At 42.1% G+C, this 16,169-nt stretch overlaps 2 protein-coding genes across 2 annotated transcripts in view; both read left to right on the forward strand.

Moving 5' to 3' along the window:
* LOC147870982 (uncharacterized) overlaps nt 1-11,593 on the forward strand; it is an 85,560-nt gene extending 73,967 nt beyond the window's left edge. Inside the window, exon 6 of the mRNA XM_087341504.1 lies at nt 11,517-11,593. The gene's annotated coding sequence lies outside the window, so the exon portion shown is untranslated. The remainder of the gene's footprint in view (nt 1-11,516) is intronic.
* An 89-nt stretch (nt 11,594-11,682) lies between these two features.
* Nucleotides 11,683-14,585, forward strand: LOC147870983 (uncharacterized). Its single transcript, XM_087341505.1, has 2 exons — nt 11,683-11,830; nt 12,852-14,585. Exons 1-2 carry the CDS (start codon nt 11,683-11,685, stop codon nt 13,571-13,573), a joined length of 870 nt encoding a protein of 289 aa, XP_087197631.1. The 3' UTR covers nt 13,574-14,585.
* Nucleotides 14,586-16,169: the final 1,584 nt, after the last annotated feature.

Genomic DNA, 16,169 nt, shown 5'->3' on the forward strand with positions numbered 1-16,169 from the left:
GTGACACTAAAAGTCTAGCCTACACATCACTAGTGCGTCCGATTCTGGAATATGGGGCGGCGTGCTGGGATCCTTACAGGGAGGGGCAGATAAATGCGTTAGAACGGGTGCAAAATAAAGCATGTAAATTTGGATATCACAGGAGCGATTCGAACTGGGAAACCCTGGCACAGCGTAGAAAGATAGCACGAATATGTGCTCTCTCCAAAGCGTACACGGGAGAACGGGCATGGAAGGCAAAGGCCATACTATCTGAGCAGGGTCGATCATATTCGGAAAATTAGGACCAGAAAGCAAAGGACAGATATCGGAAAATATTCCTTTGTAAATAGGACCCTCCAACTCTGGAACCAGCTACCTGCGGAAGTTTTAGGGACTCTCTCCTGTAAACCAAGTACTTTTAGGAAGAAGGTTAGAAAAGTGATAAATGGGGTGCAGTGAAGGGGAGTAAAGTGGGGTGAGGATGGGAAGGCTTCATAAGTGTAGTGAAGTGTAGAGAAGGTCCTGATGAAATGTGAGTGCATCAGTTCATGACGTATGTAATTCATTACTGTTACTATCTTATGTCTAGCTGGTATTAATGTTTAAGTTATGCACTTTAGGTTACAGTAAAACCTCTCTAACTTGGACACTTGCGGTTCCACGATAATGTGTCCAACTTACAGAGGTGTCCAGGATAGAGGGAAAGGGGAAAATCATCCTTTCAAATTGTGGTGTACTGACAATGTGGTAATTGTAGAGTATTATGGAGCCCTTCCCAAAAAGGAAATTACTGATAAGAAAAATCAAAAGAGTAAATTAATTTTTACAAATTTTTTTTCCACTAAATTAAACTTGCATGGATAAGCTCAAAGTGAAGGGCACCAATACTTTAGGTTTACCGACAATGCAATCTATTTACTTACATAATCTACCTACCGTGATTTCTGTTAACACTGTTTAACTCAGTTGCAAGCACAGTACAGTACAACCCCTCTATAACGCGGTTCCGGATATAACGCGGGTACCTTATGTCCCCCCATAGTACAGCAAAAAGGAAAAATGTGCATCAATTATCCTTCATACAGAACTAAAAATTATATTAAAATGCAAGCCAAATTAATTATTTATTACTTTTTCCGTAAAAATCAATCGTAACATAGTTAAATAAGAATGTATACTCTTAAATGGCGATAGTCTATCAATACAGTACGTCCAGTACTTGTACAGATTTTTCTGATGCACCCCCGTAATAACGCGGGTTTATCCCTATCTCCCGCGACTCGCGTTATAGTGGGGTTGTACTGTACTGACAAAGTTGAAACTGTACCATCAATACGTACTGTAGTCCAGTGAAGGGTTCAACAAAAGAATAACTATACACTTTCAATGCATTCCGATGATGTGTTCAAAGTGTCACATCCTCAACCATAAGCTAATCCTCAGGTAGAAGGCATTCATTAGTCAGAAATTCAAAATAACAAAGTACTAACTGTAAATGTTTCCCATAAAAGAATTGAAGCTATGTGCATGAACCTGCCCAACTTACAACAAAAGGGGCGAACAAGTTCCAGGATAGATAGTTTTGTCCAACTAGAGGGGTTTTACTGTATATGGTTTTGTAATCGTATGAGTTGTTTGATTTTGAGTGTGGTGTGTTGTTTTGTTGTGTGTTATTGTAGGACTACTGCCACCGGGTAAAAACCCATTTGCAGTCAATAATAAATATATATATATTCCGTCTAAAGGGAATGAGACTTTAAACAAAGCTTTTGCATTGGCAAAGGTTATTTACGCGGGGAAAACCTAAGCCCTTCTAGATGTGGAGTAACCCGACAACCGGTGCCTCACCGCGAAGGGAACCTATGGAAAAGGAATGGGGCATTCCGACGTCATGAGGTGACTGTTGAGGGACGAATCGGATCGTCGTATTAAATTCAAAATTTAATTAACAGTTACGTTGCGGGGGTATTTATAGCGGGATCGCGTTGGTGCGCGGCTTCTTGCCCTTCTTGCTCTCGCGCGCTCTCAGAAAGTTTGATTCTTCAAATCGCACGTATAAATACAACAGCCGAATCATCACGCTGCCTCCGACCACAGTAATTGCGACATATAAACACAGATGCTCTATACGTGATATACATGTCGCATTACCTTGGATGAATGAGTAGTACTCGATGTACGTAGACCAAAACGTCATACGCAGTAGTACAGAATCTAACAACGACCACAACGTTTAAGAATGCCCTTTATCATGTAAATACTGCCAGGAAAACAGAAATGAAGTTCAGAGATAAAATAAGAAAACGCACAGTACTCGCAAAGCAGATTGAAGCCATTTGGTACGTAGACAATGCCTACATTTAGCCAGTAATAGTGTTGTATACCTGTAATCTAATTGCGGGAATCATAATCAGCACATATAGCACATATATGATTAATTATAAGGTAGAATCAGTAGGTTACTAGATAAAGTGTAATAGTTATATTGTAGACCTTGTGTAGACAGCAAGACTTTCCATTTCTAGCTGTTGTAAGCAGGGGCGACAGGAAGCCATTATGGTGTCTGCTCCAGATACGTTTATTGAAAAGGATTCCAATTAGTCACAGATAGAGGAGGCCTGCCGAGGTCAAGACGCCTGAACTTTGACAGGGCAAAGGGTCGCGGTCCCCGGGGGTTATCGTGTCCTCTAATTGGATCCAGAACCACGCCTTGGGACGACGTTACAGCTTGCATGTAAAAAGCCGTCACTGACGTCACAAGGGCGATATGGAGATTTGCTTATATCCAGTGCATTTCGAAGACACATTAGACATATCATTTTACTCGTCAGGAGGAAACTCTGCTGGTCTACGCATTTATTTATAGTCAACATTCTTTGTCATACGACTGTACTCATCTGAATTATTAAATAAATCATCAATCGTCGAACGTCTTCTCGTCAGACTAGGCAGTCACCTTTTTAAGCTGTGTATTCAAACCTACCATCGCCGACCATCATTCCTAGCCGCTCGGGAATATCGGAATCCTGCGGGACTGGCCAATCCCCCGGGATACAACAATAGGTCTAATACCATTAAATGGAGTTCCAAGGAATCGCCGATAAGAATTTAAGGCTCTGGATTTAAATCGAATTATGAAACGTCATTCCGATTGCAGTGGGAACATTGGCCTGTAGTTTATGCAGAACTACGTCACAGAACAAAAACAAGAAATTGTACATTTATGGGACCATGTCTTTGGACGTAACGAAACAGATGCTGAGTATGTATCCATCCATCTTCACGTTCGTGTTTTGTGGACCATGTTAGACAAATTTACAAATATATATATATATATATATATGCGAATGTGGATAGTCGTGCTTTGTTTCTATCTTATAATAATTTTGTTTCTATTATCGCGTTTAATTTGCATATATGAGATGTATGTTACATTATCGTATTTTCCTTTCGAGAAGGAAATTGTTAGTGTAGAGGTTTATGTTTATGGTGATGGGTCTTGTGTAGGAGTAGTCTGGAAAGGTTAATAACAGAGAAAGTCTGTCCAAAAATAAATCATTGTACATTTTTCAATGAAGTGTTCTTTGAGTGTTAAAGTTTAAGATTCACTGTCAGAATAATTGCCTTTTTGTACTTTTCAAGCTTTGAGAAAAACTAATGGGGAATGTGCCTTCAAGCTTCTCCGAACTTTAAACCTGATGAAATGTCATTGGATCGTAGAGTTATTAGGCTTTATATCAGTTCTGCGTATGTTGTAGATGTAAAAAATATATTGGCATCCTGCATCCTGACGTGGTTCAAACCGTCCGTTCAATGCTTGCTGTCCAGTGGGGGTATTTAGACGTAATAGCCAGCCGGGCAGCCTCGCCATAAATAATTATACACTTAAAAATTTCACGCTGCTCTGAGCCCCATAAGCATTAACACATCTTATTAATCGATGTACCAAACGACATCATATATTACCAGTCAATTCGGACTGATATTGTAATCTTGATTGATGTTCTTTAGGCATTGAGGTATGCACAGTCCGAATTTTGAGTGGACCTACCTCGACCCTGTCTGTGCCAAATTATAGTTGCTATAAATAAATACGTAAATGCACGTCTAAGAGACACAAAAATCTTAATTTACGTCAAAATCTGCATATTCATCTATTCGTTGCTTGATTTACTTGTTATTTTTGTGTTTGAAATTTTTAGGCTAAGTATGGAAAAGCACCAAAATTTGATAGTGAGTGATCCTGGCGCGGGCCGCTTTCGGTCCGCGTGTCTTTTTCTGTCGACCATTGCTATAAAGAGAGCTCTGAAATTGATTTGTTCTGGAAAAGTAAATATCAGTATGATGTGTTTATTAATTACTTACTTTCTGTTCATTTAAATATATTATAAAAATCGAAATTAAGAAATTTATGGTAAAAATAAGGCTATGGCATACAAGGGGAGATTATACATGTGTATATAACTGTGCAATTTTAGGTGGAAAGATAACGTATTACATGATAATAAGTAGGCTTTGAGGAAATTTGTAGACGGCATTTACAAGACTCTCAGATGCTGTAATGGTTTTGACATAATTGTTGTCCCTTCATCACTACGTATTTTTTATGATAATTTGTGTCAATGTGCCTTGTGTCTGTCACTTCAGGTAAACGAGCAACTGAGTCCGCAGACCCTCGACGAGGGTAGGATATTTTGGTAACCAGGCCTTACGTTTTCTAGGTCTTATAACCTTTAATACGTTCCGAACTTGACTGATTAGTTCTTGCAGATATGCTAGAGATCCATGATCAGATTCTGTAACTGTGTATTCTTACATATATTTGCCGTTTCTCAGAGATTTTATGGCGTGTCATAGAATTAATGAATACTATCTTTGTACCTTCCTCTACGGCGTACGGCATGAGTTATATTTATTCATGCATTCGGTATCATTAACATCTGAGTACAATCGCGCGTCAAAATTTGACAGTAGTGTGTAGAATGTATAATTATACTCTATTGTTTGTAATATCTAATTCTGAAAACATTTTAAGCAGATATGAGTAGACTACAAGGGGTAGTCCTCAAGCTGGAGAATGGAACGGTGGCAAACAACTACGACATGTTACGAAAAGTTACACACAGCCTTGATGTTGGTACGACATAAGCAACGAAAAATTGACATGAGATCTGAAACTTGCAATGTCAAGAGTCTATGTTTTACAAAACCTGCAATTGCAGATGAGACTTTACACCAAACTACCTGCAATAATGAAGAGACAGGAAATACAGAGTTTGACAGAAGTAAAATGTTCCCACACCATAAAATTAGGTAGAGAACAGAATGCTTAGTGAAATAATTTTATCCAGGATTGATAAAGTGGCAGATACGTGGAGAAAATTACATAATTAGGAGGTCCATAATTAATACTATTCACTAAATATAAACAAGTGTTCCAGTTCAACTTTGTTAAATAAATACGTAAGTCATCTGAACTGAGCAATGAGTCTCTGTGCCGTAAACTGTGATTATTCAGTGTCAGTCCCTGAGTGACCTTACATATTTGCTAGAAGTTGCTTCTGATTGAAGGTGGAGAAACTTTGTCGTCAAAAACATTACTATCTTTTTTCTGAATACATTTTACTAGCCTGTGCACTGAATAGCACAACTTCGTTGTTGCTGTTAAATAAATAAATCGATCCTTTCCTCATTTCTGTGGAGCCCAGTTCACGTATTGTGTTAATCCCCTGTTCATTTCTAAACCGATTCCATTAAGCCAGTTGTTTAATGTGTGTCAGTCGTAAAGCAAGTCTCACTAGGCTGGCCAACTTCACAGTTTCTGTGTGTGTGTGTTTTTTTTTTTTTGGGGGGGGGGTCTTGGGAGAGAAAGATCCTTCCCTTGACCGCGTCTCCTGCCCCCGACAAGCAACTCGTAAAAGCGAAGCCATCCCATCCTCTTGTGACTTTCCAGGCCGCATACGTCACAGCGATTTAACACTCGCGAGCAACAGTGCCGAGGATAAGTAAATTCTTAGGGCTTTTCCGCTACGCGCCATGTAGGCGCTCAGGGGGAGAAAGGTTCATTCTCAGCCTTGCCGCTAGATGGGAGTGAGTAGTCAGCGTCAGGCTCCGGCCGCCGCCATTTTCTCTCCTCTCTGCCCACGGCCGTAGGTTGCATCTTCCATTACAAAATGATCCCCAAGCAGAGCGATAAACAAGTTTTCTCAGTAATGGTGAAACCTTAGTAGCGACTTCCGGACTGCAAACAAGCCTTGCCATTCTCGGTAAGAAGGAAAAGTTGATAGGGCGTCGTCCTACACGAACAAAGAGACAGTAAAAAGTTGGTGATAAGAACGACAATGGAGATAGTGAGGCAGACGGATGAGCGCAGAAGCAACTTTCTAGACGAAAGTGTTGGTGAAGGAAAATTAGTTCACAAAATCTGAAAGGGCATTGGAAGAATGAAAAGAGTACGAATGGACCGTGAAGGTGAGGTGGGTGCGTGGTGTAGTTCAGGAAGAATTCAAATGGTCTCTTGTGACTCGTCAGCGTTTATAGACGTGCCTTTGGTCGTCATGACAACCGGATACCGACAGTTGTCGTTATGAAATTTAGAAGCGGATGTGTATTTCGGGTAGTCACGTGACTTAGGATTAAAATAACATCGAATCGAATGACAGCTGAGCATCTGCAGTGCGCGGTGCCTGAGGGAACTTGGCCTCTAGTTGTGGAAATCATACCAACTCCTTCAAGCAAAGGACGGTAATATGGGCGGGGCATGTAGCAAGCCTTGGGAAGATGGAAAGTTGATCCACACTAATATTTAGGAAATAAAAAGGGGGAGAGACCGCTTGGAACACCTGGACGTATATCGGAGGATAATATTAAAATTATGTGGATAAATGTGGAGAAGTGAATTGGGTGGGATATGGAAGATGGCGGTTCTGGACCAGTTTGATACACTCGTGGCATTTGCCAGGAGGGAGTGATGAAAACCATCAAACACGTGACTCAGGCTAAGCAGTTTTCGGGCCCGATAATTGAACCAGGGACCATCCGAGTACGAAGCAGGGATGCCAACCATTCGGCTCCGACGTTCTTTAGTAGCCAGTGCAGTGTGCGTAGAACTGAGAAATTTTCGAAGTTCCCGTTTGACACTTCGCCGTAGTTCGTACTGAAACCGTTGTTCAAAAGCAAAATGAACGACCGGAACATGTGCCTGCTGAATCCCATCCGACCGGATACTGAAACGTTAGCTCGTGTTCGTGGACTTGGCTTGTCCGTCTCATCTGTCGTCAGTCTGTTTGTTAGTAGCTGTAAAGCCGTTCACGTATCTTAAATCTGGTGATATGCCAAAGCTTAATCACACTGAGCAAGGGGAACACGTGGGATTGTTGGTTAATTCGCTGCTCCGTGTTGTCGCAGCAGGTAGCGAAGAAGGGCCACGAATTTACACTCGTTAAAAAAAACTCCCATCAGATGCCTCGAGGGCTTCCTTCCTCGGGATGCAAAGCGGCGCACGCTTCTGGTAGCTGCCGGTGGCTGCTGCATCAACTGAGCAAGTTCGACAGCGCGATGTGAGGACGTTGGCGTTTGAAGCGTCAAAACGGAGCAGCGAATTAACCAACAATCCCACGTGTTAACCCCCCGAAATGGGGGTTTGTTGCGTTTTAAGCACTTGACTAACCCATCCTTGGGGGGGGGTTAGTAAAGTGTTTTAACCCCCATTCGGGGGGGTAGTTTAGTTTCTTACTCAAGATTTTAAAACGCATTTTCAACCTTTCCTATTGAGAACAAGGCTTTCCACTTGTTGCTTCCTTATCGTTAAGGAGGTGTGACTGGGCTCCCAGCTCGTCTCTCTCACTCACTCACTCTCTCTCTCTCACTCACTCTCATGACAATGCGTTCTGCGATTAGCTTGCAACCTGCCAGAGCTATCCTTAGAACAGACGAAGCTGATGCCCGAAGCAAGGACCAGGTTTTGCAACTTGATAGGTCGGGATGCTATCTGAGAGAACAGCTTGGCGCTACATCCACTCGCACAGGTTATAAGCGTTCATTACCCACGTCTGCTCTCGTGATAATAAGTTTCGAAACGCTTCGCCCTGGGATGGATGGATGGATGGATGGATGAGTACATACGTTGTCTCGAAAGAGTGCTCAGTGAAATGTGAAATCTTATGTTGGGAAGACGGAAATGTTTGTGTGCAGAATCTCATTACGAGAGCGGGGAAGAACATTCAGACAGCTGTTAACAAAACAATGCATTTCTTTATTTTCACAAAATTGACGTCTTCGCGTTCCCAACTTCAAGTACACACTACGCCGCTAGCCAGAAGGCCAAAATGGATATCTTCACCGCCGTGACAACCTTACGTCTCACTAAATAAATTAAAAAAATACTATAAAATACAGTCCTTACCAGCGTGCAAAATGTTTCCACGCGAGTTCTTTAAACCATGGCATTTTCCATGCTCCTGGCTCTTCAAGAGGCTAGAGTTTCATTAGCAACAAGTGTAAAGGTACAATTTGGCTGCACGCGACTGAGACAAGCGACCGAGGCAGGTGTAATAAGAAAATAAGAGACACGTATAGTTGAAAGTGTAAATATTATTATGACAACATGGGTGTCTGGATTTATAGTGGCTCGATTCATAGGCGATGACTAATTAAAGGGAACAGAGGCCAGTTGATCTAAAATTGCACACGTGCCTGGAACAGTACGTCTTTATTCAACTCTCATGATTCAGCACCACGCGCAGACTGTTGTGGCCCCACTCCTGTTGACCAACGCCTAGGACGAGCATTATAAATACCCATGTTGGAAATAAGGGGGATCTTTTTATTGTAACTTTGGGTCGCTTGAGACAGTGCATTCTTGAGAGTGCTACTAGGCACTACATCTACATCTTTCAATAAATTCTTTCTCAATTGGACTTGTATTTTGGAAGTTAGGAAGACACCTCTAACTCTCCTTGAGCCGGACTTAGCTCCGCTCCGAACCAACGACCATCCCGATCAAAAGACTTGTCCGACGAGATCAACACCCACAGTTGAACAAGCAACTGAAATCGCAAGGCATATCACAGGCGACAGAGTTACGACACCGAGACTGGTCACTTGTCTCTGTCTGCTCTCTGTACAATCGTGTGAAGTACAATTACGAGCTCGAGACAAAGACAGGCAACCGCTCCCGGACCAGTAGTGTCTCGCGATGGGCTCAAGCAGCACGTGTGTTGTTGAGTAAAATAATGGCAGAAATTAAATTTACTGGTGACCAAGATGAGCAATTGGTAGAATTGGTAACAGAAAACCGACCACCGACAGAAAGATCCTTCTTCACGTCTGGTTTTGAATATTGAACTCATAGGTTTTCTTTGTTTCTTTCGCAACACATCATCGTCTTCTTCTTATTCTTCGAGTAACCTTTTTAGAAGCATTTTTGTACTCATTTTTCACAGAATATGTGCACGTATGTCTCAACAAAACAAAACAGAAAACAAACACTTTGCCGCATGTCTCGGTCGTCACCTCAGAAGTGTGTGGCGACAAGCTGAGATGTGTCCGTCTCCCGTCTCTGTCGCCTGCAGTCAAATTGTACCTTAACTTAAGCTGTGGCCCTCAGAACGTTGATAGCTGTAGAGTTCGCATTGAGTATGGTACGGTACCATTAAATCAACATTGTCGCACGGAGTTCACAGATTCGTACAGTAATTGTTGTTGACAATATAGTGGCGAGAGTTATGGACGTGCAGAGGTTAAATGATCGACGTGGAGTAAGCTTGAGCCAACAAATCACAGCGTTGTGTCATTGCTGGCCAAGCAGAAGGTATGTTTTTTTGTTTGAATAAAACAAGATGGAAGTCTGGCGACACGGATGCAGAGGGGACAGACTCTCTTGTGGCATTCAGACGAAGAAGCATGTATAGTAGTTCGATTCGGTAAAGTGGCTGTTAATCGCAAAAGAAATAAATTGTGCTTTGCGAAACTACGAAATTCATTCTCCAAACCTTCCTCGCTGGCGTGCAGCTTATACCCCTCCATGTAAAAAAAATCCCGGATTAACCTCATAAACATAAACATCATCGAAAGGGCTGCGATCTAGCTGGGACGGAGTAAACAAAGGGACGGTAACAATTTTATCTGCTCGGAATGAAGTTCTTCCATCTTTGCTTTTTTAATTTGTTACCGTATTTCACAGTTATTTAGCCGCTGTCTTATTGTCCGATAGATTTTTCTATTACGAATGTTCCTGGCATGGCCGAACTGCACTCTAAACTAGTTTCTAAACAATGTTTCAGAATTCAGTCTGTACCGTACCTCAAAGAAAACGCGACACTTGCCCATGATAAAAACCAATACGTGAATGTTGTTTAAGAAAATGATCACTGTTTGCTCTAAGAATTGTAATAAACACATAAATGCATTCTGCGAGCCGATTTTTAAACTAAGTGGTGTATGTAGTTAGCGTTGTATTTTTGATGCCATGAAAACTAAATTATAGATATAACCTCGCAAGAGGCACGAAGGCGAACAAAGTACTTTTTAAAATGTCAGTGTGCGAAATTAAATTTAGAAAAGTGGCTTTGGACATGCGTGGATTTCCTTCACTGCAGTGGCCTATTAGAACGGTCGACCCCCTTCCTTCTCCCGTTCTCTGCCTCGTGAGTGCAAGCCTGACAGGTCTAAGGCGATGCGCTAGACCAGGGTGTGCCAGTCCATGTTCGTGGTTCGACCCCCGAACGGGCTAAACCTTGAAATGAAATGTTACCCAGGCTTTGGCGTGTTAACCTGGTATATAAAAAAGACGAAGAAGGTGAATTAGATGATTATGGGAACGCCTTACTTCGTCCAGATTTGATTGTGTATTAAAAATTGTCATCGTTACGCGTATTAAGTTGCAAGAAAGTGTCCACACGCTCCTCGTCCTTCCGTCTCGTGGGAAACCCACGCGTAATGCAAAAGGAGCGAGTGTGACGGCGAAAAAAGCAACGAAGCCTCGTCGGATCAGGATGGACTGTTTGGCACGACCACGGCAATACCCCTCCCCCAGTATTGTCAGGGTGATTAAGTCGAGAGGAATGAGATGGGCTGGACATGTAGCGCGCATGGATGGGACAAGACGTGTGCACCGGGAAGCCTGAGGGAAAGAGGCCACTGGGGAGACCTAGACGTAGATGGGAGGATAATCTCAGGCGGGATCTATGGGAGATAGGAGTTGAAGGAGACTACAGGAAGTAGTTTTAACAGTGTTGTCTTAATTTAAGGTTTTCTGGTTAATAAAAGTATGTGTATGTTTTTCCACCCCTTGTGCCTACGCTGTCACTACCCCCCCCCCCCCAATCCGTTGCGGCCATCAGCCAAAACGGCCCCTCCTCCATCTCTGGGTTCAAACCTCAACCAACCAAATTCTTTGGTTAAGTTGGAGGGGCGATGCTTGCGCTTGCGCAGGACTTACCCGGTGTCCTACGTGAGCGATTAAAGGCGAGCGGTGCGATTTGCGTGGGTGAAGCGGAAATATCAAACTGGCTGTTTGTATGGCGCTGTCCTAGGTTACAGCGAATCAGTCAAGAGAGTAAAGCGGCCGGATTCCGAGATCAAATATTTTGATATTTTCGCGCGAATCGCAGCGCTGGCCGGGAAGGCGCATGCGCAGATAAGCTCTGACTGCAGTACAGGGAAGACTATTGCGTCGGAAAGTTGTGTGCGCTGCATCTGATGACAATGGCAGAAACGTTAGCGGAAGTTATAATTAGTGAAGTGAAAAGCAGACGCATTCTTTGGGACATGAAACACAACAGTTATCATAATCGGATGCTTGTGGACAGGGAATGGAGCAAGATCGCAGAAAATGTACGAGAAACAAGTGAGTATTTTTTCAATTTTTTTTAAAAACTGATTACATTAGAATTCATAAGTTCATAACGTGAAGTGGTGAAGGCGAATTATGTTCGCTTCAAAGGGTGGAGCTTGAAAAACCTGCAAAATTCGTGCCTTGTAAGAGCAGCCCTTCGTGACGACGCATTGTTCCTCTTTGATGTTGTCATATATGCCCTTGGATCTGCTCTCACAGCTGAAAATCTTTGCACATCAATTTCAGTGATGCTTTCAAAATCTTTAATAACATTGTGTAGTAATGTTACAGCTTTTACAATCTGTACAGCATTCTGTACGTTAGTTTCAATTGCCTTTCCTAATATACGAAATTTTGTGACAATACTTCCGAAAGAACATTCCACTACCATCCTAGTTCGCGACAGTCTGTAATTAAACTCCTCATTTTCTCCTCCTTCTTGCAATTGACCTCGTGGGAAAGGTCTCATGAGGTACTCTGTGAGAGGAAAGGTCTCATCGCCAAGGAAAACAAATGGTGCCTTGATTGTTGAACCTGGCAAGCATTTTTCTTCTGGTAACTTTATTCTTCCTGATGCAAGTGCTCGACGTAGAGGGCAGTTGTCAAAAACCCCAGCATCACTGTCTTTTCCAAAAGAGCCAACATCCACAGTGATGAACTTGTAATTCGCATCTGTGACTGCAAGTAAGCCGATGGAATAATAATTTTTGTAACAGTAATACATGGAACCGGAATTTGATGGGCGTTTTATTCTTATGTGTTTACCATCAATACACCCAACACAATTGGGAAATTGCCACGTGTTCCAAAAGCCTTCTGCAACTTTTTCTAAATGTGCAGCTGTAGGTTCTGGCATGTGTTCTTTCTGTAACGTTTTCCAAATAGCTTTGCATACTTGCACAACTATTACAGCCACGGCACTTTTAGAAATTCTGAATGAATAAGCAAGTTGCCTGAACTGTATCCCTGTAGCCAAGTACCTACAATCAAGAAAATTATTGGTAAATTCTTTTCTCTGTCTTTTCATATGCAGAGGAGGTAGTCAAGGCCAAATGGAAAAACTTGCGAGACACTTTCCGCAGAGAGTTCAAAAAGGTACCGAAAAGCCGCTCCGGGGATGGTGCAGAACAGGCCCCGCGCTACCTAGGGACTTGGCCTCACTTCGATGCTATGTTGTTTCTGCGATCTGTCATTACACCAAGACCGACCGAAGGCAATGTTGAGGATCCCGATTTTTCCAACATATTTGCCACAGGTGCTCAATTTCAAGAGGAAGCTGATGCCTACGAAAGCGACAGTGAATCTGCCCAGGCCTCAAGTTGCGAAAGAAATGAAACGTTTGATAACCGAAATTCAAGAGGAATGCTGTCAAAGCTTCAGAATTCCTTTACCGATGTTGCTGGGCCAATTAATGCAACTTTCTCTCCTCGATCGAAAAAACGTAAAGGGCAGCCCACCACGACTTCTGCAAAGTTTGAGAAGGAATTGTTAGATATAGAGTCGAAGAAACTGTCGTTGCTACAAGGGAAGTCTGGTAAAGATGATGAGGACATGAACTTTTTCAAATCTCTTATGCCTCACGTCAAGCAACTTCCTTCTATTAATAAGCTGAACTTTCGTAGCCAAGTCCAAAATATATTGGTCCATGAGCTGTCTACGATAGAGAGCAATCAGCATCCTCAAGCTACTCCATGTCAGCGAAGTCCTTCATCTGCCTCGTCGTCACCTTTTATGCTCTCACCAGCAGTTCCCTAGTCCTGCAACTTTTTTTTCTCTAATTCATTAACCCTTTGCAGTCCACTTCAAATACCACGACGGCTTTCTACTGGTCTATTTAAATGCCACTAAGCTGTGTAAGTTGAATTACTATTATAAACTGGTTTTATTTTATTTTATTTTATAACTTTTCTAAAACGTAAGAGACTTTGCTAAATATGGTGAAAATATGTTCTGAGTTCTTGGTTGAATACTGACCGTGTGAAATATTTTTCACTGTCTGTAGTGAGGTACATGCAGATATACGATGCATAAGCATTGGATTTCATATTCTCAGAGCTGTGCTTCCATTCCCCTAATTGTTTTCGAAAGGTCAAGACCAAATTCAACACCAGGAAAGTGAAACAGAATCCAAAGTGTAAACGATGAAGTCACTACACACAAAGAATGCTTGATAAGAAGTGGTAGATTGCTTAATGAGTTAAAAATAATTAAAACAGCTCACAGCTGTGAGTATGAAGATTTCTGTCTTCTGGGTTGTTGCGCTGTGTAGTCTGGTCGATGTTAACCAACGTTTCAGAGGTCATACTATCAGGGCGATGAATAAGCCATGCCCTGATGACGGAGGCAGTATGACCTCTGAAACGTTGGTAAACATCTACCAGACTACACAGCGCAAAAACCCAGAAGACAGAAATCTTCACTGGTATTCCTTCGCTATATGATTTATGGCAAAACACTTGGTGCGGAGTCCTGGCTTCTATGGACACGTGTCAGAATAAAACGACAGTCACATAGTATTGCCAGGAATACTTGGACAGCACTAGTGCACAGATAAGGAATAAATAATATGCTCACACTGTTTACCAGCCTCACCTTTACTCCAGATCATGTATAAATTATGTATGGACGTGGCAGACTCAGTCCCACATAGGACCGCAAAGGGTTAAGAATGTGCAGTTCTTTCACTTGTATTTTTTAATAAAAACAGACTTATTGCAAATAAGAGTGTTTCATTTTGTGATGTGGGATTTGAGGTTTTCAAAGCGTTGAATATGAAGATTTCTGCCTTCTGGGTTGTTATGCCGTACTGTCTGGTAGATGTCCATTAACGTTTCAGAGATCCATCCGGGATCCATCCGGGATCCATCATCAGGGCGATGAATAAGCCATGCCCTGATGATGGATCCCGGATGGATCTCTGAAACGTTAATGGACATCTACCAGACAGTACGGCATAACAACCCAGAAAACAGCAGTCTCCGTTTCATTTCCTTACCTGAGAGTCAACATCAATCTCTCCTCCAATGATATAGGTCGTTGAAAATTTGTCATACGGTAATCGAATTGATCCCTAATAGCATTTGCAATGTAATCAAATGTGCTAGGGAGCATTCTTTCATACTCGTAAAACAGTTTTGGTCCTCTGGAATTGCTTCTGAGTTGCTCAAACAAGTGGTGAAATTCACCATACATTTCCCTTCCCAAGTAAATGGTGTTTGTTGGTGATCTTTTCCTTTCGGCTGCCTTCCTTTTCCTAACTATTAACATTTTCAAGAACGCACTTTCCGCGAGCAAAAGGTCACGTTTACCTGACCTAGCCATCGTGGATACTAATGTCTTGCCGCCCCCCCCCCCTCCCCCCACCGCGTCTCTCACGCAGGACACAACAAGCGATTACCTCGCTTCATATGACACCCGAGGCTGCTTATACAGCTCGCACTGCTCGCTTCTTATCGCTCACGCAGGACATTGCCTTAGGTCGGTCGGTCGGCCGGCTCCCTCTGATTACTGTTCAGCTCGCAGTGTCTATGAAGGAGTCTTGTGCGGTGTTCATGGTGAGGGAAATCTGATAAGTTTGCGTTCTGAGGTTTCATCACCGTGGCTGGTATGTGTGAAGAATATTTTATTACATCTGAGGAATATCTGTTGCTGGACTAGTAGACAAAATACTCTGCCATAAAAATCCTGCAAAGTCGCCTTAGAGCAATGCGTTTTACTGCCTTTAAAAGCAAATCGTGCGTTTGAAATTATACCAAAATTTTATTGGGGAGTTGTTAGGCAATAAAATTGTAACAGACAGCTGATTCCGAAAATACTCAAAATATTAAAAATTCGTCAGCGAACGAATGTCGTAATTATTGTTGAGGTCTTTGTCCCCCGATTTACCGACACAAATTAATCACTGACTGAAAAACAGTCAAAGATTTATGATAACGTGTAGGCCAAATGAAGTTCCAGGGTTCGATCCCGTTCTCCACCACGAATGTACTATAAAAAATGTACCGGGATGAGAACAGAGCCATCTGTAGAAACGACTTGCATTTTATGTGAAGTATATTTGAGGCAATTGATTGTATCCAGCGTAAGATCCAACAATTACCAAGTAAAATTAGCTTTAGCCAATGCGTTTCACATGAGTTAATAAAAGAGCGTACGCCTAAGATGTGGGATAGTTATTTGGCAACGAATCGAACATTAACCTTTAAACAACAAAAATTGTAAAAACTAATGCCGTGTTTGTAAATGCAGTTGTTACCTCAAAGAAAATTCTCCACGCCTTTTGAAGAATTTTTTTATTTTGATTCACAGAACAAAATGAAAGCCATTGAAAGGCAGCAAGCAACATGGGGAA

This window comes from Zootermopsis nevadensis, unplaced genomic scaffold, assembly GCF_977971745.1.
Source record: "Zootermopsis nevadensis isolate Lab colony 2312 unplaced genomic scaffold, Znev_1.0 Znev_ptg000078l, whole genome shotgun sequence".
Lineage (NCBI taxonomy): Eukaryota > Metazoa > Arthropoda > Insecta > Blattodea > Termopsidae > Zootermopsis > Zootermopsis nevadensis.

Excerpts from the sequence above, each read along its gene's own strand:
- LOC147870983 (XM_087341505.1), top strand. The coding sequence starts at position 11,683 with ATGACAATGGCAGAAACGTTAGCGGAAGTTATAATTAGTGAAGTGAAA. Across the intron at positions 11,831-12,851 it reads AGAAAATGTACGAGAAACAA|AGGAGGTAGTCAAGGCCAAA; the intron begins GTGAGTATTTTT and ends TTTCATATGCAG.